The sequence below is a fragment of the Pseudophryne corroboree genome, chromosome 7, assembly GCF_028390025.1.
Source record: "Pseudophryne corroboree isolate aPseCor3 chromosome 7, aPseCor3.hap2, whole genome shotgun sequence".
In the NCBI taxonomy this organism is placed as follows: Eukaryota; Metazoa; Chordata; class Amphibia; order Anura; family Myobatrachidae; genus Pseudophryne; species Pseudophryne corroboree.
In genome coordinates this window covers 485,710,828-485,732,943 of record NC_086450.1, presented here as the reverse complement: position 1 = coordinate 485,732,943, position 22,116 = coordinate 485,710,828, and the positions used below count along the sequence as shown (strand labels likewise).

Genomic DNA, 22,116 nt, shown 5'->3' with positions numbered 1-22,116 from the left:
CAGCGGAGAAGGAGGAGGAGGGAGGGGGAGCAGTGGATAAGGAGGAGGAGGAGAGGGAGCAGCGGATAAGGAGAAGGAGGAGGAGGGAGGGGGAGCAGTGGATAAGGAGGAGGAGGGAGGGGGAGCAGTGGAGAAGGAGGAGGAGGGAGGGGGAGCAGTGGATAAGGAGGAGGAGGAGAGGGAGCAGCGGAGAAGGAGGAGGAGGGAGGGGGAGCAGTGGATAAGGAGGAGGAGGAGAGGGAGCAGCGGATAAGGAGAAGGAGGAGGAGGGAGGGGGAGCAGTGGATAAGGAGGAGGAGGAGGGAGGGGGAGCAGTGGAGAAGGAGGAGGAGGGAGGGGGAGCAGTGGATAAGGAGGAGGAGGAGGAGAGGGAGCAGCGGAGAAGGAGGAGGAGGGAGGGGGAGCATGGAGCTGCAGCAGGGCTATGTAATTGGTAGCAGCGCCGCTGCAGCAGTCCCTCTCCTTCCGCATTGGCTGCCCCAGTGCTGCTGTGAATGCTGGGATGCGCTTTCCTCATCCCAGCACTCACATTGGCGGCGGCCAGCCAATGCTGAAGGAGAGGTACAGCTGCATGTGGCACCACCGGTAATAACAGTACGCTGCTGCGGCTCCCTCCTCCACCTCCCTCCTCCTCCTTCTCCCCTGCCACCCGAAGCTGCCAGCACCGAGGAGCCTGACTGCCTGAGAGATGGTAAGTATCATCTTTTCTATCTGTCTATCTATCTATCTATCTATCTATCTACCTAATGTGTAAAAGGGGGACTCTGCTTTAATGTGTAAAAGGGGGACTCTGCCTGCTGTAATGTGTAAAAGGGGACTCAGTCTGCTGTAATGTGTAAAAGGGGGACTCTGCTGTAATGTGTAAAAAGGGGACTCTGTCTGCTGTAATGTGTAAAAGGGGGACTCTGCTGTAATTTGTAAAATGGGGACTCTGCTGTAATGTGTAAAAGGGAACGCAGTCTGCCGTAATGTATAAAAAGGGGACGCAGTCTGCCGTAATGTATAAAAAGGGGACGCAGTCTGCCGTAATGTGTAAAAAGGGACGCAGTCTGCCGTAATGTGTAAAAAGGGGACGCAGTCTGCCATAATGTATAAAAAGGGGACGCAGTCTGCCGTAGTGTGTAAAAAAGGGACGCTGTCTGCCGTAATGTGTAAAAAGGGGACGCAGTCTGCTGTAATGTGTAAAAAGGGGACGCAGTCTGCAGTAATGTGTAAAAAAGGGGACGTTGTCTGCTGAAATGTGTAAAAAGGCGACGCTATCTGCCGTAATGTGTAAAAAGGGGGACGCTGTCTGCCATGTAATGCCATGTTGCATTTATGTGTACAGCATGTAATTTTGTGCTAATATATAGTGGATGGGGCACGTATATACTGTATGTTATTTATAGGTAAGTTGCATGCCTAGGTAGTTGGTGCCCGCGGGAGGTTGTACACAGATAATCATTCCCAGCAGCCGTTGCAGCTGCTCAGGAGGACAGGTGCACATCACATGACAAGTGTCAGGTGGTACAGTGTGAGAGTTGAAATTGAGCGGTGGTTAGGGCAGCCATCTTAGGAGCTGTGGAGAAAGGTGATGTGAGCAGGCTCGGTGCATACTAACCGGACAGATCCTCTGTTACCATGAGCAGCAGCCGGAGCACAGTGACATTCCCCTCCGTGTATCAGGAGTCCTGGGAGATGTCTGTAGAGCCCTCCCCAGCAGGCGAGAGGGCCGGGGCGGTGACACAGAGTCCCTGGTCAGAGTGAAGGTGAAGCTGGGAGGAGGAGCAAAGATGGTTGAGAGAGGTCAGCGGTGTGACCTGGCAGGTCGGAGAGCTACGTACCTGATCACTGAATGATTAAACACCGAATAGCATATCCGTTTCCCGGAGGCTGGTGACAACCGATGAGTAGCCGGTGATTATAGCGGGTGGGACTGCTGCATGTGCATCTGCCGAGATCCGCCCTGTACTCCGAGTGTACAAATAGCTGCCAGCTTAACATTGCGGTAGGGGGAGTGTACAGGCTGGCTGATTTACACAGTCTACTTTCAGCCCTGCTGCCAATAATATACCCGTCATTAGTATATTCAGATGCGATAGTAGCTGATACATTAATGCCATAATTGTAGTATGTATTCACTCCCTCTGACCAATCGCTGCTGTGAGTAGTTTCTGAGAGAGGGGGAGCACCACCAGTGGCAAACGCAGGATTTGCATGGGGGGGGGGGGGGTGTTCCAGAACTGGGTGGAGCCAATCACAAGGGTGGGGACTGAGGTGACCCAGTATATGCTGGGTCCGTAAAACTAGTGTGTCTGTGTATATATATATATATATATATATATACACACATATCTACACCTATATATATATATATATATACATACACATATACATAGCATATTAAACATGCATACATATATATATACATATATATATATACACTACATGTATGTATACATATGTATATATATCATATGTGTGTTTATATGTATGTATATACATGTGTATATATATGCATGCACATGGATATATACTGTATGTACTATAATTAAAATAAAGTAAACTTTTAAAAAGCACTTAAGCACTTACAAGTACGCTAGACAGCCATTAATAATACTCATGCAGCCAAAAAAAAAAATATTATTTTTTGTTGTGGAGGAGGGTTTCTGGGTGCTCGGAAACCCCCCTGGGTGCGCCACTGTCACCATATACCATTCCAGTTATTGACATTTGGAAAAGGCTAGTGTCCATCCTTCTATCCTACCATAGTATCATTTGCAGGAATAGACTGTAACCAATACATTGATACATTTATTACTGGAGTTATAAAGGAAAGGTGAATTTCTCACAGACTGTATCGGCTACTACAGTGTTACCATATAGACCATTACATAACAATATAATTTACTAGGTACCAGAATTAGAACAAGTTATTTAAATTAAAAGAATATGATTTATGACCCGATGTAATTTTAACCGGTTAAGAGTGTGTATATATATATATATATATATATATATATTATCGTAAGGTATAACTTAGATAGGTTTGAATGTATTAGTCTTATGTTTTGAGAATTTAGTAGGATGTATTTATGTGTGTTTTACTGCAAGATTATGGATCATTATGTAAGAGACAGGTTTTCTCTGTGTAAGCCATATAGCCAGAATACACAATACACACAAATGCATCCCTTCCATGCCATTATTCATATCTGTATTAATCAAAGGATTAACGTCTGATCTGCGTTATACCAAGTACAATTTAGAGTGAGAACATTATGCCCGAGTAAATCAAAGTTTACATGTATGGAATATGATATGTAGGTATAAGTATACTGTATACTTGATTCACAGCAAATAAATAATTATAACTTGGTGGATAAAGTCAATAGGTCACTTAGCTCAGGCCTCATAATATGCAAACAGATACTGGTATGAACAGGGTGCATTGGAATTCATAATAAAGATCACAATCAAAGGTCTTCATACCGAAGATCTTGGTGGCCAGCAGGGGAAGAGGACGTGCCCTGGAGCTGTCTGCACGGTGTCGGCTACCTATTAGCCTTCCTCTGCCGCTGGCCCACACATAGTGCCCTCTATTGCTCCCTGCCTCCCTGCCCGCTATCAGGGGACGCCTTTCCGGGAGCTCTGGAGCCCCGCGGTCTGTACTACCTCCACAGGTCGGGACCTCGATTACACTCGCGACCCGCTGCGAACTTCCAGGGTGGCGGAGCGGATGAGCCCGCTTCACCCACACCCGCGGCTGAAACACCCGCTCACCCTAACCCCCTGGAAGGTGGCCACTGACCTGCTGAGTGCCTCCCTGGCTGCACTGAGGCACTGGACAGCCGGGAAGAGGCTATTCCTCAGGCTGCTTCACATCTCCCCCTGCACCTGGTGTCCATCTTGGAGTGAGTGAGCTGGTAAGCTGAGGCTCCCTGCTACAGGCAGCCAGCTGTGGTCACTGGCAGGTCCGTGATCCCTGCTGGCTGTCCTCTCTGGCCAGGTTGGACCCTGCTGAGTGGGACCAGGGCTCTCATATCTCCTTCTTCTCATAGCTCCAACTTTTGCATAATATTTCTTGATGAAACTTCATTCATTCATATTGCATCTAATATCTCATCACACTCTCTGAACTCCCTCTGCCGGAGAAACATTATATTGCGGCTCATATTAATATATATCTCAAGATGTCTATTGCCACACTTACTGCTGTTATTGTCTCACTATTCTGATGATGGACAAATTCACAGCCAAGTCGTCGTGGGGTACCCATAGCAACCAGGCGGGTAGAGGCCGAGGCAACTCTTTGGTCGATAGCTCTCCTTCGCCCCCATTGGGTTTGCATTCTAGCCCCGTGGCCAACCTGTGTCCGTATCCGCAATGGATTCTGCAAAATGAGGTAACGGATATCCTGTCTGAATTATTAGACCAAAAATTGGCTCCTCTAAAAAACTTGCTTGACTCAGCTCTCACTCAACTAAACCAACATGCTCAGTGACTCACTGAGGCAGAACAAAGAATATCCGTCTTGAAGATGATCTCACGACGGCTAAAGGCCCGTACACACTGGTCGATGTATCGGCCGTTCTCTTGAACAGCCGATACATCGCGGGACCGTCGGCCAGTGTGTACGGGCGATACGTCTGTGAACGCCGTCGTTCACAAACGTATCGCGTCGGTGGCGCAGCACAGGAGACGCCAATATATCTAACGATATATTGGCGCGTCGCTGTGTGTGTACGCGGGGGTCGTCCGACCGACCGTACACATGCTGCGGCGGCCGGCGGTGATTGACAGGTAAACTGGGCGGGCGCGGGCGCCCGCCAGCCTAGTTCATGACATCAGTCCCCCGATGGATCGGGCAGTGTGTATGCACAGCACACTACCCGAACCATACATAGATATATCTGCAGATCAATTGATCTGCAGATATATCTACCAGTGTGTACCCACCTTAAGACGGCTCTCTCTGACCAAGAAAAATTTGTTGCATCTATTCAGGATAAGCTTGAGGACCTTGAAAACCGAAATAGGAGAAATCATGTGCACCTCATCGGCCTACCGGAGTCGGTGAAACCTCATGACCTCGTGACGCTCGTCTCTCAATGGCTGCCTAGGGAGCTGGGCTGTGTTTTGGATTCTGGATCCATAGTAGTGGAACGTGTACTCCGTATTGGTCCTGAACGGCAATCCACAAGAGATAGGCCCCGTCTCGTCATCCTGAGAGTCCTCAACTGCGCTGCCAAGGTCATGATACTAGATGCCTACAGAAAATGTGCCGACTTGAAATACCAGGATGCTAATTTGCTGATTTTCCAGGACTTTTCTTATATGGTTGCTTCCAAACGGAGAGAATTCTCGCTGGTCTGCAAGAGACTTTTTGAGCTAGGCCACCGCTTTGCGCTTCTCTATCCGGCTAAATAGAGAGTCACTCATAAGGGGAAGGCCTGCTTCTTTGAAAATCCAAAAACGGCCAAGAACTTTGTCGATTCACTATACTCACACTCCTCTACCGGGAAGGATGATGAGGACTGATAACCACTGGCCTTCTATAGTCTCATCTTCTTGAACAGTCCCCATTCAGGTTCTTAGTAACTACTATGAGTGGGTCCTACCACTGGTTGATATATATTTTGTTTATCTCTTTTATGTTGGTACATTGTCACTTATACCCTATTGCATTTCTCGAAATATTTTCTCTCTCTGTGACCGTTTATCCTATTGTTTTCAATTCTTCTTGAACTGCTCTCCACTTTCTTTGACTATTTTTCTTCCTTTTCTTCTCCAAATAAACCCCACCCCCCCTTTTCCCTTCTCTTATCTGTTATTGTCATGTATGGATTATTGTACAGTCTCCTGTTGGACTCTATTAAGCTTTTTGGTGGGCCACTCCATGGACCTTTACACTTTGGTTTGTATAATACTTAAAATAATTTTGAGTCGGGATTTTGATCTGGATGTTGTTCAAACATATTGTATGTCATCGTCACCATTGTTTTGTTTATCCTTATACTGCTTTGGTACAGGTATTTTGCTCGATAGCCCGCTTGCTGGGACGGGCTGGTTGAGTTCACCATTACTTGTTAAATGGGATTTTTGGCCTAGAATAGGTATAGGTTAAATGTCCTTGAATGCTGCCACCTCCACTAGAGTATAGTCCCAAAAATAAATTTGTAACTTGGACTGTTGAGGGTTTAAACACCCCGATCAAATGGAGAAAGATTCTCTCCTGCTTTAGACCTCCACTCATACACTCCTTGAAAAAGGCCCCAGAGCGGGGTAGAAACGCGTCGGAGGTGACAGCAGATGCCACCTAGGACAGATGTGTGATGGTGATACCGGATGATTGACTGCAGCATTATTTAACACCGAGGGTGCCCGGGACTCACCTGTATTATGCTGTTTTGAACTGTTTGTCCAGTTCACAAAACTCTGGTAATTGCTCTCACTATACCTGTGCTGGATGAATTCGCTGTGTATTTATTCTATGTGGAGCAGGATTATGTTATGTATTGTTATGTAAATTAAAGGTGTTTTTACTGTACTTCACTATACAAATCATTTTCTTTCATACCCGCATATTATCTGGACATAACCGATATTGCTTCGGGAGTGAGCCAGACCAGTATTATTTTGACGGATCTACAAATCACAGCGCCGGATAAGTGATACCTGTTGTTGTTCTTTGCATGTAGTGGTGGAGGTTGGAGGAATCCTTCTGATTTGGCATTCACATATTTGGCTGCATAGTGTTATTTTTAGCACATCATACCATAGTGTCACATTTCTTTCTGTACACAAGTAGAGATATTGGCCCTCATTCCGAGTTGATCGCTCACTAGCTGATTTTAGCAGCATTGCACACGCTAGGCCGCCGCCCTCTGGGAGTGTATCTTAGCTTAGCAGAATAGCGAACGAAAGATTAGTAGAATTGCTACTAAATAATTCTTTGCAGTTTCTGAGTAGCTCCAGACCTACTCACAGATTGCGATCAGCTCAGCCCGTTTAGTTCCTGGTTTGATGTCACAAACACGCCCTGCGTTCGGCTAGCCACTCCCGCGTTTCTCCAGACACTCCCGCGTTTTTCCCTGACACACCTGCGTTTTTTTGCAAACGCCAAGAAAACACTGAGTTACCTCCCAGAAACGCCCCTTTCCTGTCAATCATTTACTGAACAGCAGTGCAACTGAAAAGCGCCGCAGGATCCACAGCAAAACTGCTAAGTTTTTAGTTAAATAACTAAGCGCATGCGCCCTGCGTGCCTTGCGCATGCGCAGTTTGCAACAAATCACAGCATAGCGAAAATCGGCAACGTGCGAACAACTCGGAATGACCACCATAGCTCCTTAAATCTGAGCCAATCACAGGTATATGAATAGGAACGTCCACGCATAACTTATTGTGTGACTGGACCATTACTAAAATCGCCCCTTTTGTTATGAGCCCACCTATTTGTAAGCCTATTATAATATATTTGCAGATATAAAATACATAAACCATTATATCAATATATGATATAATAAATATATACGTTATATAAGATTCCATAAATCTACAACAGTGAGGATAACACTACTTGGGCACCTTACACAGAGCCGGCCTTAGGCATAGGCAAACTAGGCAATTGCCTAGGGCATTTGGTATGCTTAGGGGCACCAGCAGCTTCTGCTGATTAAAATGATATGCGGCATACCTATATTCTGTGTGTCACTGCGGCTGTATCTGCATACGAAATGCTATGTTACAGTGTATTCCTGAAAATCACTGTACTATAGCATTTCATATGCAGATACAGCCACAGTCGCACACAGTATATAGGCATGCTGCATATCAGTTTAATCAGCAGAAGCTGCTCGTGCGTCCTATCCACATAGTAATGCAAATAATATGATGCATTTTCATAAACAAAAGGCGCCCGACGTTAGCAGAGCTGCCAGCTGACTCATGCCAGGCATCTCCTGCAGAACTAGCGGCGGTGCTAGGGGGAACCAGACAAAATCTTACCTAGGGCATCATATTGGTTAGGGCCAGCTCTGACCTTACACCCTGCAAGCTGCTATATATACTGGTGGAGTATACTGTGAGTAGAGTTACTGACTTTAGTGGAGACCGAGGTCACTCATACTACTCAATTAGGGGAATGGAATACATGTACTGTAGAAACCCCTTTCGCAGCTGGTTGAACTAGAGATAAGTACCAGCTGAGACCCACTTAACAACTCCTCTTTGATAGCAACAGGGAAGAAGCTCTGTAGTTCATTCGGAACTACTCTATCTTCTGGATTAATCATAGGAAGGAGAGAAGATCATTAATACTATACTGCAGTAACTTGAAGAGAGCAACTAACGTATTATAATTAGTAGTGAAACTACAACTGTATAATACCCGGGTATTTGCTGAAAAGACATCTAAGGTTACTATTTTTATGGTACCAAGTGCATGCAATAAACCCTGTATAGGACATAAATAGGGGAATATTATCAACAAACGTGAATGGATTATTATGTTAAGCTAGTATTAATATTGTGTTAACTTGGTGACGAAATAAATAGTTACTTGCCTGGAAAGAGCTACGTGGAAGGGTGAATGTCCGTACACTTCTAGAAAACAAACAGAGAAGTATTGTGGATGATGTATTAATAATTTGGTACATTTATTACTACATAGGATCATACATAGTGGGATTTCCTGAGCTGACCCATTAAATGTACTCATTAATTTAGCTCGGGTGGAGGCACTAACACTTGGGAACAATTGTATCTCTTTGGTCCAGTAGTAGGAGGACCAAGACTAGAATAAGGGTTACAGCCGTAATGTGTAAAAAGGGGACGCTGTCTGCCGTAATGTGTAAAAAGGGGAATCTGTCCGCCGTAATGTGTAAGAAGGGCTATACTTGGTGTTGTGGCGCTACTGTGCAGCGTAATTTTAATAATACACAGGTGCAGCAATATATACATGTGGGCATTATACACCAGTGCAGCAGTATATACATGTGGGCATTATACACAGGTGCAGCAGTGTATATACATGTGGGCATTATACACAGGTGCAGCAGTATATATACATGTGGGCATTATACACAGGTGCAGCAATATATACATGTTAGCCGTATGCACACGAGCAGAAGTATATACATGTGGGCATTATACACTGGTGCATTAGTATATACATGTGGGCATTATACACTGGTGCAGCAGTATATACATGTGGGCATTATACACTGGTGCAGCAGTATATACATGTGGGCATTATACATAGGTGCAGCAGTATATACATGTGGGCATTATACACAGGTGCAGCAGTGTATACATGTGGGTATTATAGATAGGTGCAGCAAAATATACATATGGGCATTATACACAGGTGCAGCAGTATATACATGTTAGCCGTATGCACACGAGCAGAAGTATATACATGTGGGCATTATACACAGGTGCATTAGTATATACATGTGGGCATTATACACTGGTGCAGCAGTATATACATGTGGGCATTATACACTGGTGCAGCAGTATATACATGTGGGTATTATACACAGGTGCAGCAGTATATAAATGTGGGTATTATACACAGGTGCAGCAGTATATACATGTCGGTCTTATACACAGGTGCAGCAGTATATACATGTGGGCATTATACACAGGTGCAGCAGTATATATATGTGGGCATTATACACAGGTGCAGCAGTATATACATGTGTGCATTACACACAGGTGTAGCAGTATATACTGCTGGAAATTTGTTGAGTTTTCATTACAGATGTGCAGAAAATATAGATTTTTACTCCGGAATTTTCACTATCAACAGGATTTAAAAAATGCAAAGAAGATATTTCTAATATATTCTTAGTATTTTTCATAGAATTTATATAATCAAACCTCTATATAGGATAGTACACACCAGCCCCTGGATGTTACTGGGTTAATTGAATTAACACTGGGGCAGAGCCCCCTGGATGTATGGGCAGAACACCCCTTTCAGATACAGCAGACAGAGCACCCCTGGACTGATAACAGCAGAGCAGTCAGAGCACCCCTGGACTGATAACAGCAGAGCAGACTAAGCACCCCTGGACTGATAACAGCAGAGCAGACACAGAGCACCCCTGGACTGATAACAGCAGAGCAGACACAGAGCACCCCTGGACTGATAACAGCAGAGTAGACAGAGCACCCCTGGACTGATAACAGCAGAGCAGACACAGAGCACCCCTGGACTGATAACAGCAGAGCAGACACAGAGCACCCCTGGACTGATAACAGCAGAGCAGACAGAGCACCCCTGGACTGATAACAGCAGAGCAGACAGAGCACCCCTGGACTGATAACAGCAGAGCAGACACAGAGCACCCCTGGACTGATAACAGCAGAGCAGACAGAGCACCCCTGGACTGATAACAGCAGAGCAGTCAGAGCACCCCTGGATTGATAACAGCAGAGCAGAGAACCCCTGGACTGATAACAGCAGAGCAGACACAGAGCACCCCTGGACTGATAACAGCAGAGCAGACAGAGCACCCCTGGACTGATAACAGCAGAGTAGACAGAGCACCCCTGGACTGATAACAGCAGAGCAGACACAGAGCACCCCTGTACTGATAACAGCAGAGCAGACACAGAGCACCCCTGGACTGATAACAGCAGAGCAGACAGAGCACCCCTGGACTGATAACAGCAGAGCAGACAGAGCACCCCTGGACTGATAACAGCAGAGCAGACACAGAGCACCCCTGGACTGATAACAGCAGAGCAGACAGAGCACCCCTGGACTGATAACAGCAGAGCAGAGAACCCCTGGGCTGATAACAGCAGAGCAGACACAGAGCACCCCTGGACTGATAACAGCAGAGCAGACAGAGCACCCCTGGACTGATAACAGCAGAGTAGACAGAGCACCCCTGGACTGATAACAGCAGAGCAGACACAGAGCAAACACAGAGCACCCCTGGACTGATAACAGCAGAGCAGACAGAGCACCCCTGGACTGATAACAGCAGAGCAGACACAGAGCACCCCTGGACTGATAACAGCAGAGCAGACAGAGCACCCCTGGACTGATAACAGCAGAGCAGACAGAGCACCCCTGGACTGATAACAGCAGAGCAGACACAGAGCACCCCTGGACTGATAACAGCAGAGCAGACAGAGCACCCCTGGACTGATAACAGCAGAGCAGTCAGAGCACCCCTGGATTGATAACAGCAGAGCAGACAGAGCACCCCTGGGCTGATAACAGCAGAGCAGACAGAGCACCCCTGGACTGATAACAGCAGGGCAGACAGAGCACCCCTGGACTGATAACAGCAGAGCAGACAGAGCACCCCTGGACTGATAACAGCAGAGCAGACAGAGCACCCCTGGACTGATAACAGCAGAGCAGACAGAGCACCCCTGGACTCATAACAGCAGAGCAGACAGAGCACCCCTGGACTGATAACAGCAGAGCAGTCAGAGCACCCCTGGATTGATAACAGCAGAGCAGACAGAGCACCCCTGGACTGATAACAGCAGAGCAGACAGAGCACCCCTGGGCTGATAACAGCAGAGCAGACAGAGCACCCCTGGACTGATAACAGCAGGGCAGACAGAGCACCCCTGGACTGATAACAGCAGAGCAGACAGAGCACCCCTGGACTGATAACAGCAGAGCAGACAGAGCACCCCTGGACTGATAACAGCAGAGCAGACAGAGCACCCTTGGACTGATAACAGCAGAGCAGACAGAGCACCCCTGGACTGATAACAGCAGAGCAGAGAACCCCTGGACTGATAACAGCAGAGCAGAGAACCCCTGGACTGATAACAGCAGAGCAGACAGAGCACCCCTGGACTGATAACAGCAGAGCAGAGAACCCCTGGACTGATAACAGCAGAGCAGAGAACCCCTGGACTGATAACAGCAGAGCAGGCAGAGCACCCCTGGACTGATAACAGCAGAGCAGACAGAGCACCCCTGGACTGATAACAGCAGAGCAGACAGAGCACCCCTGGACTGATAACAGCAGACAGAGCACCCCTGGGCTGATAACAGCAGAGTAGACAGAGCACCCCTGGACTGATAACAGCAGAGCAGAGAACCCCTGGACTGATAACAGCAGAGCAGAGAACCCCTGGACTGATAACAGCAGAGCAGAGCACCCCTGGACTGATAACAGCAGAGCAGAGCACCCCTGGACTGATAACAGCAGAGCAGGCAGAGCACCCCTGGACTGATAACAGCAGAGCAGACAGAGCACCCCTGGACTGATAACAGCAGAGCAGACAGAGCACCCCTGGACTGATAACAGCAGACAGAGCACCCCTGGGCTGATAACAGCAGAGTAGACAGAGCACCCCTGGGCTGATAACAGCAGAGCAGACAGATCACCCCTGGGCTGATAACAGCAGAGCAGACAGATCACCCCTTTCAGCTACTCCCGCCCCTCGTCGATATAACAAAGTACTGATGGACACGTCCGTCCAGTACACTCTGTATAGCGGGAGACAGAGATGGCGCAGATCACCGGGGACATTTATAGAATCCAAAACCCACGAGAATCCGACAACAGGAAGATGACGTTCGGACTCGCTCTGGGATAAGGTGGGAAGTCCCGAGCCGTACTCGGATCTGAAGTCATATTGCAAAGTTCGGGTGGGTCCGATCCGGTCCCGCTCTTCTCGGCTTTAATTGCCCCCCGGGGTCTTCACGTTCACATTGGTAAATATCACTTTACAATAACTATGACACAGGTAGTTACTACCAATTCTCACTATGGACAAGTAATTATAGATCCTATACAATTACCTGTAATTATCATTACTACTCATATACTAGTCTGTGCACAGAACTAGTCTTTACATATTACATGCCCCATTTATATATATGTATATGTATTTATAATAAGGTGCATAACACAATATAGAACATATCAGGGATTATCACTTGGAATTATTTTGAGGTTCCGTATAAGAAAAGACTGGAGATATATATATAATGTTCCTCAGCAAATCTTCTGTATCTCTTCCAGAAACATCACCTTTCTATGTTCTATCCGGGAAGTGTAAGAAAGGTGCAGATTTACTATACTTGTATAAATATGTCTCTGGTGTAACTCTGTGTAACCTGTCCCAACTGTCCCATTTTTCAGGGGACAGTCTCTTTTTTGAGGGGGCCTGCGATGGGGGCAATTGGGAGGTTCCTGTCACATTCTGCAGTGAATAGATGCAGCGTCTATTCATGGGAGACAGAGAGATTGGGGCATACATGTCTACCTGACCCTCTCCATGAGGGAGAAAATGCTCTGTTCCTGGACTTTCCTGGTAATGTATGATTGCCATCACCTGTGGTGAAACACCTTTCTTATCCATTAACTAGCTCACCACAGGTGATGGCAATCATACATTACCAGGAAAGTCCAGGAACAGAGCATTTTCTCCCTCATGGAGAGGGTCAGGTAGGCAAGTATGGATTGGGGGCATGCCAGCAGGTCAGAATAGAAAATGGGGGTGTGACTCGCGATCGCTGCATTGCCATGAAAAACGGGTGTCACTCCCGGACCCAAGGGAAAGGTGGGCAAGTGTCCCGCATCCACTGCCAGCCCCCACAACCCCACTCAGATTCCCACAGCAGAACACAAGTGGGCTTACCTGGAAGACCCAATGACTTGATTCATGCTGAATCACGTCACTGTAGTCCCGCCCCTGCTATACAAAGCCGGTTTTCTCTGTACTGTATAGCAGGGGTGGAGCCACGATGATGCATTCAGGCCTCCCACACCCCTCGGACAGCCCACCTTCCCACTGGCCACACCCCCTATGTGCCTACCAGACTGACCCCTCCGGAAGGAGGGGTCCTGCAAAGTAGACAAGTATGCCCAGTTTTTTACTGTGATCCCCAGAGACGGCTTCAACCGGTGTCAGCGGCCGAGACCCAGGGTGAGAGACCAGATCACCGTCAGCCTTACTGAGAAGCTACACATTCAGGACACTCCACGGAGCGTTCGGCTTATCATTCTGTGCTGATGGGAGAGTGAGTTCCAAATACCGCATCCGGCGCGGTGTACCGATATGATCAAACACGAGACCTCTGGCGGTGCATAGCAAGACGCGGGTAAGCTATTGATCACAAGATACCTCTACCGTCTGTAAAGCTAAAGCACATATGTCATCCCATTTACTTCAGCACTGCATATACTAATGCATACGGGATAGCACCGCATCGGATCTCCGTATACAGCGTACCTGAGATTTAATTCTGGGAGCGGAGATTTGAATTGATATCAGTGTGGAGAGAATGACACCTCTTATAGGCTCTACACACTGGCCGATATTCCTCAAAAGATATGAGCAATCTCGTTCATTATTGAACGAGATAACAAGTGTGGAGTCACCAGCGAAGAACGATACGCGGCCCCACGCTCGTTCACTGCTGGTGCCCCGTCGGCTGTACATGCAGGCCAATATGGACGAGATCGTCCATATTTGCCTGCACTTCAATGGAGCCGGGTGACGGGGGGAGTGAAGAAACTTCACTCCCCCCGTCACCGCCCCCCCGCCGCCGGATCGCCCGTCGGATCTTTAAATGTGTAGGGCCCTTTACTGTTGTTTGAGCTAGAAACTTGTTTTCAGATGCCTCTATCGAATACATTCCCATCATTGTGATATTTCTTACAACCAGCCACCAATTGCTTTTACCAACTTTGTGACTGTTCTAAAATAACTGACACTGTAACAAGTTAATGGAATCAGTTTGCAACTGTTTCAAAGTGGAAAGAAACCCCATTCAGCTGATAAGAGGGCTCTCCTAATTAGTGGGAGTATTAGATTTCAGATTACATTCTGCAGCCGTCAACTGAAAGTTGATCTTTTTTAATGTTATCCTTGTGTATTTCTTTCAATTCATGTGGATGCAATATATGTGTGATGTGTTTTTTATATTAAATATATTTTTTTAATGAGAATATCTCCACAGACAGCGATCTTTTCTTCTTTTGCCTTCTATTGACCCTATGGCATTACTCACTACTTATTCTTCTAGATCTATCTGCTGCATGTGACACTGTGACCACTCTCTTCTCATACAAACACTACAATCCCTAGGTCTTAAAGACACAGCCCTTTCTTGGTTCTCATCCTACCTCTCTAATCGCTCCTTCAGTGTTCGCTTCTCTGAATCTACCTCCTCTTCTCTACCTCTTTCAGTTGGAGTACCGCAAGGCTCAGTCTTAGGTCCTCTGCTTTTCTCTATCTATACCTCATCTCTTGGTAAACTAATCAGCTCTTTTGGTTTTCAGTATCATCTGTATGCGGATGATACTCAGATCTACCAGTCCTCCCCTGACTTGTCCCTATCTGTACTGGGCCGTGTCACTGAGTGCCCTTCTGCAATTTCATCCTGGATGTCATCTCGCCATCTCAAACTTAATATTTCAAAGACAGAGTTAATATATTTCCACAGGACAATAGTAGTTTCCAACCAGATATCTCTATCACTGTTTAAAACTCGAAAATCTACCCTACCCCACAAGCTCGCTGCCTAGGTGTCATCCTTGACTCTGATCTGTCCTTTGTTCCCCACATTCAATATGTCTCAAGATAATGTTACATGCATCTTAAAAACATATCCAAAATACGACCATACCTTACACAAGACACTGCTAAAACTCTAATCCACGCTCTCATTATCTTCCAGATTGATTATTGCAATAGTCTCCTAACTGGTCTTCCCAAAACGAGACTCTCACCACTACAATCCATTCAGAATGCAGCTGCGAGGCTAATCTTCCTCGCTAAATGTTCATCGTCTGCAGATCTTCTCTGTCAGTCCCTCCATTGGTTACCGGTATTCTACCGTATTAAATATAAAATACTTTTACGCACACACAAGGCCATTAACCAAACTACACCAACGTACATAACTTCGCTTATCTCAAAATATCTCCCAACCCGACCTCTTCGCTCTTCACAAGATCTGCGTCTCTCATCCACACTCATTACTCGCTCCCACTCATGATTGCAGGACTTTCATCGGGCTGCACCCACTCTGTGGAATGCCCTACCACGCACAATAAGACTCTCCTCTAGTCTCCAAATCTTCAAGCATTCCCTGAAAACTCACCTCTTTAGGCAAGCGTATCAAATTCCAGAACCGCCCACATAACTTTCATAAACCTTCCGAACAAATTGCATCCACTCTGCAGAGTCCACACACATCCTCACATGTCTTCTCATTCTTCACTTTCCCTTCCTCTCGACCCCGGTTCATCATTTGCAATCTGGTGGACAACTATGCAAAAGATAGCACCTATCCTTGTGTATCCAAGCCTATTTCCCTACAGATTGTAAGCTTGCGAGCAGGGCCCTCCTACCTTTATGACTGTTTGTTATTACCCAGTTTTGTTATATCATTGTTATTTCCAATTGTAAAGTGCAACGGAATTTGCAGCGCTATATAAAAGACTGTTAATAAATTAATAATACCTGTGTGTCTCTATGAACTTCAGTGTCTCAACAGTTTTATAAAAATATATATACTGTATGTATGTACCAGGGAAGTGCGGTGAGCTAAATGGCTCAGGAGGCACTGTCTAGCATCAGAGCCAGATATACAAGCAATATATGAGCCAAAGGGTACATGTGGGCATTATACACAGGTGCAGCAGTATATACATGTGGGCGTTATACACAGGTGCAGCAGTATATACATGTGGGCGTTATACACAGGTGCAGCAGTATATACATGTGGGCGTTATACACAGGTGCAGCAGTATATACATGTGGGCGTTATACACAGGTGCAGCAGTATATACATGTGGGCATTATACACATGTGCAGCACTATGTACATGTGGGCATTATACACAGGTGCAGCGGTATATACATGTGGGCATAATACACAGGTGCAGCAGTATATACATGTGGGCATTATACACAGGTGCAGCAGTATATACATCTGGACATTATACACAGGTGCAGCAGTATATACATGTGGGCATTATACACAGGTGCAGCAGTATATACATGTGGGCAGTATACACAGGTGCAGCAGTATATAGTATATAATCTCACCTGCCATAGACTTTTTACTCCAGAGTTTTGGCTATAAAAGTGATTTGAATAATGCAAAGAAGATATTTTAAACATATTCTTTGTATTTTTCATATAGTTTATACAGTCAAAACTCTTGCTCAAACGTTAGTAGGAAAGGCTCTGCCTCACCCCACCGCATGTCACTGGTATTTACAGTAATGCCCCATATGGATCATTACAGGTGGTTAACTAATGGGATATGATAGCGCCAGTCTCAAAATCGTCCTTCAATTATCAGGTCACTTCTTTAAGCATTTACCAATGCATTTGGAGAACACTCAAATAAGACAAACACACAGGATATGTCTCATAAGTATTCTGACTTTACTGTCTTGATCAAACATATTTATAGGCATACATTACACATCTGGTCATAGTTGGCCAGCCCACACTGTCTTCCCAAAGGAGGGAGTGCACACTAGAACAGTGGTTTCCAAACTTTTTTGAATCATGGCGCCCTAGAGTATCAGAATTTTTTTTACGGCACCCCTAGGCCAAAAATTTCTTATTGAGAAATGTAGAAAGAAATATTATATTAAGTAGATCGTGTTTATATGTCATCCTTAGGGTCAGTTGTGTGGTGAGGGACAAGATTTGCTTCTGTTTGGCCACATATTTTATGACTGGCAGCCACCAGCACTGGTTTTGCCTAGTATACTGACCATGAATAATTTGAATTGGTCCTGGACCACCAACCTAGGGCTCCCCTGCAAGTGTCCCGAGGCACCCCAGGGAGCCACCGCACACAGTTTTGGGAACCACTGCACTAGAACATTTGTTCGACATAAGTTATGTTTTTTTCCGTTCTGTAACATTTAATGCACCATGGGGGTCATTCCGAGTTGTTCGCTCGTTGATGATTTTCGCTATGCTGCGATTTGTTGCAAATTGCGCATGCGCATTGTACGCAGAGCGCTAAGTTTTTTAACACAAAACTTAGCAGTTTTGTTGTGGCTTCTGCGGCGCATTTCAGTCGCACTGCTATTCGTTAAATGATTGACAGGAAAGGGGCGTTTCTGGGTGGTAACTGAGCGTTTTCCCGATGTTTGCAAAAAAACGCAGGCGTGTCAGGGAAAACGCGGGAGTGGCTGGAGAAACAGGAGAGTGGCTGGCCGAACGCAGGGCGTGTTTGTGATGTCAAACCAGGAACTAAACGGTACGCAGTCATCGCAATCTGTGAGTAGGTCTGGAGCTACTCAGAAACTGCAGGAAATTATTTAATAGCAGAACTGCTAATCTTTCATTAGCAATTCTGCTAAGCTAAGATGCACTCCCAGAGGGCGGCGGCCTAGCGTGTGCAATGCTGCTAAAAGCAGCTAACGAGCTAACAACTCGGAATGACCCCCATGTACAGTAAATCCATAGCATAATTAGGTCATGCATTCCTAAATTCCCCTCTGCTCTGCTAGCATCTGTCATTACAGCTTATACCCCTTTTCCACCTACGAGGACGAGTCGCAGCCGGGAGCCTGACATGGGAGCTGCCCCCTGCTGCGACCCGTGCTCAGCCCCCTTTCACATCAGCAGTCACCAACCTGGCATATTGCCGGGTTGGTGACGCTGCTAGTGACGCGGCAGGGGCGGCACAGGGAGGTCACATGATCTCCCAGCGCCGCCCTTCCATACAGTGTAAACGGGAGCCGTGTCGCATCGACACGGCTTCCATTTACATTACAACCCTACCCGGATCATTCCCGTGTCCTACCCAGGTAGCTACCCGGGTAGGATTCACGGGTCACTTGATCCGGGTTTTTGCGGAGGGACCCTTTTCCGCTTGCAAAAAACACAGGTAAATGTGCACCCCCGTGCATTTACCCGTGTTTTTTGAGCTAGTGTAAAAGGGGTATTATTCATTGTTCTCAACTTTCTCTGTGAACTGCATTCAGCTGTTGTTCTGTCCCTGTGGATAACACATGCTGAACACATGTTGCTACAGTAGCTATTTCTTCTGAGAACTAGGATGCAGGTTTCACATTCCATATACCACACTCTTGGAATCTGTCCAAAGCTTATTTGAACACAATTCTTTTTTACAGGATAAACACATTTAATTATTATAAACCAATATGGTGGCTAAGTAATAATCTATCAGGTATCACTGTAGCAACAACTGAACCAGAATAAGGTCCCATATACTGTACAATAACTAGTGATGTGCACCGGACATTTTTCGGGTTTTGTGTTTTGGTTTTGGGTTCGGTTCCGTGGCCGTGTTTTGGATTCGGACGCGTTTCGGCAAAACCTCACCGAAATTTTTTTGTCGGATTCGGGTGTGTTTTGGATTCGGGTGTTTTTTTCAAAAAACCCTAAAAAAAACAGCTTAAATCATAAAATTTGGGGGTCATTTTGATCCCATAGTATTATTAACCTCAATAACCATAATTTCCACTAATTTCCAGTCTATTCTGAACACCTCACAATATTATTTTTAGTCCTACAATTTGCACCGAGGTCGCTGGATGACTAAGCTAAGCGACACAAGTGGCCGACACAAACACCTGGCCCGTCTAGTAGTGGCACTGCAGTGTCACGCAGGATGGCCCTTCCAAAAAACACTCCCCAAACAGCAAATGACGCAAAGAAAAAAAGAGGCGCACCAAGGTCGCTGTGTGACTAAGCTAAACTACTATATATACTGCGCACAACTAAAATGCACCACAGGTATAGAATGTAGATGGATAGTATACTTAATGACGACACAGAGGTAGGCACAGCAGTGGCCTTCCATATCGTACTGCTATATATAGTATACTGGTGGTCACTCTGCACTGTACTCCTCCTATATAATATTAATTATACTGGTGGTCCCCAGTCCCCACAATAAAGCAGCACACTGAGCACAGATATGGAGTGTTTTTCAGGCAGACAACGTATACTGGTGGTCACTGTCAGCAAAACTCTGCACTGTACTCCTGCTATATAATACAGCTGCTCCCCAGTACCCACAATTAAGCAGTGTGAGCACTCATCACAGATATATCATGCAGCACACTGAGCACAGATATGGTATGGAGCGTTTTTTTTCAGGCAGAGAACGGATAAAAACTGGTGGTCACTTATCAGCAAAACTCTGCACTGTACTCCTCCTAACAGCTGCTCCCCAATCCTAACCACAATTAAGCAATAAACCAATCAACTTCTACAATAAACGGAATGGACGCCGGCCACGTCCTCTCGCTATCATCTCCAATGCACGAGTGAAAATGGCGGCGACGCGCGGCTGCTTATATAGAATCCGATTCTCGCGAGAATCCGACAGCGGGATGATGCCGTTCGGGCGCGCTCGGCTTAGCCGAGAAAGGCGGGAAGGTTCAAACCTGCATCGGACCCGTGTAAAATGGGTGAAGTTTGGGGGGTCCGGTTTCCGAGAAACCGAACCCGCTCATCACTAACAAAAACCACTTTACATCACCTCCATCAGGATGAGGGCACAGGGAGATGCACAGTGTCAGTGGGCACAGGTGGGCAGCATAGTACCAGTGTACACAGGGTGAGGGCACAGGGGGGATGCACGGTGTCAGTGGGCACAGGTGGGCTGCATAGTACCAGTGTACAAAGGGTGATGGCACAGGGGGATGCACAGTGTCAGTGGGTACAGGTGGGCTGCATAGTACCAGTGTACACAGGGTGAGGGCACAGGGGGGATGCACGGTGTCAGTGGGCACAGGTGTGATGCATAGTACCAGTGTACACAGGGTGGGAGCACAGGGGGGATGCACGGAGTCAGTGGGTACAGGTGGGGCTGCATAGTACCAGTGTACACAGGGTAAGGGCACATGGGGGATGCACAGTGTCAGTGGGTACAGGTGGGCTGCATAGTACCAGTGTACACAGGGTGAGGGCACAGGGGGATGCACAGTGTCAGTGGGTACAGGTGTGCTGCATAGTACCAGTGTACACAGGGTAAGGGCACATGGGGGATGCACAGTGTCAGGGGGTACAGGTGGGCTGCATAGTACCAGTGTACACAGGGTGAGGGCACAGGGGGATGCACAGTGTCAGTGGGTACAGGTGGGATGCATAGTACCAGTGTACACAGGGTGAGGGCACAGGGGCGATGCACGGTGTCAGTGGGCACAGGTGGGCTGCATAGTACCAGTGTACACAGGGTGAAGGCACAGGGGGATGCACAGTGTCAGTGGGTACAGGTGGGCTGCATAGTACCAGTGTACACAGGGTGAGGGCACAGGGGGATGCACGGTGTCAGTGGGTACAGGTGGGCTGCATAGTACCAGTGTACACAGGGTGAGGGCACAGGGGGGATGCACGGTGTCAGTGGGTACAGGTGGGCTGCATAGTACCAGTGTACACAGGGTGAGGGCACAGGGGGGATGCACGGTGTCAGTGGGCACAGGTGGGGCTGCATAGTACCAGTGTACACAGGGTGAGGGCACAGGGGGGATGCACAGTGTCAGTGGGCACAGGTGGGGATGCATAGTACCAGTGTACACAGGGTGGGGGCACAGGGGGGATGCACGGTGTCAGTGGGTACAGGTGGGGCTGCAGAGTACCAGTGTACACAGGGTGGGGTACAGGGGGGATGCATGGTGTCAGTGGGCACAGGTGGGCTGCATAATACCAGTGTGCACAGGGTGGGGGCACAGGGGGATGCACGGTGTCAGTGGGCACAGGTGGGCTGCATAGTACCAGTGTACACAGGGTGGGGGCACAGGGGGGATGCTTGGTGTCAGTGGGTACAGGTGGGCTGCATAGTACCAGTGTACACAGGGTGGGGGCACAGGGGGGATGTATGGTGTCAGTGGGCACAGGTGGGCTGCATAGTACCAGTGTACACAGGGTGAGGGCACAGGAGGGATGCACGGTGTCAGTGGGCACAGGTGGGGCTGCATAGTACCAGTGTACACAGTGTGGGGGCACAGGGGGGATGCATGGTGTCAGTGGGCACAGATGGGTTGCATAGTACCAGTGTACACAGGGTGGGGGCACAGGGGAGATGCACAGTGTCAGTGGGCACAGGGGGGCTGCATAGTACCAGTGTACACAGGGTGAGGGCACAGGGGGGATACATGGTGTCAGTGGGTACAGGGGGGCTGCATAGTACCAG

At 47.3% G+C, this 22,116-nt stretch overlaps 2 protein-coding genes across 6 annotated transcripts in view; both read right to left on the bottom strand.

Annotated features, from left to right (window-relative positions):
• LOC134945669 (E3 ubiquitin/ISG15 ligase TRIM25-like) overlaps positions 1-22,116 on the bottom strand; it is a 201,522-nt gene that overhangs the window by 53,868 nt on the left and 125,538 nt on the right. The gene's annotated exons all lie outside the window — the stretch shown is intronic.
• LOC134945666 (E3 ubiquitin/ISG15 ligase TRIM25-like) overlaps positions 1-22,116 on the bottom strand; it is a 43,349-nt gene that overhangs the window by 18,853 nt on the left and 2,380 nt on the right. For 2 of the 5 annotated variants that reach the window (XM_063935104.1, XM_063935103.1), the window contains exons 2-3: positions 8,547-8,586; positions 1,601-1,754 (exon numbers count right to left, since the gene is read on the bottom strand). The exons of 1 other annotated variant lie outside the window; for it this stretch is intronic. In XM_063935104.1, coding sequence (XP_063791174.1) covers positions 1,601-1,622 — 22 coding nt within the window. In that variant the 5' untranslated portion in view covers positions 1,623-1,754; positions 8,547-8,586. The remainder of the gene's footprint in view (positions 1-1,600; positions 1,755-8,546; positions 8,587-22,116) is intronic. 2 more of the 5 variants (XM_063935106.1, XM_063935105.1) reach the window with 1 other exon arrangement.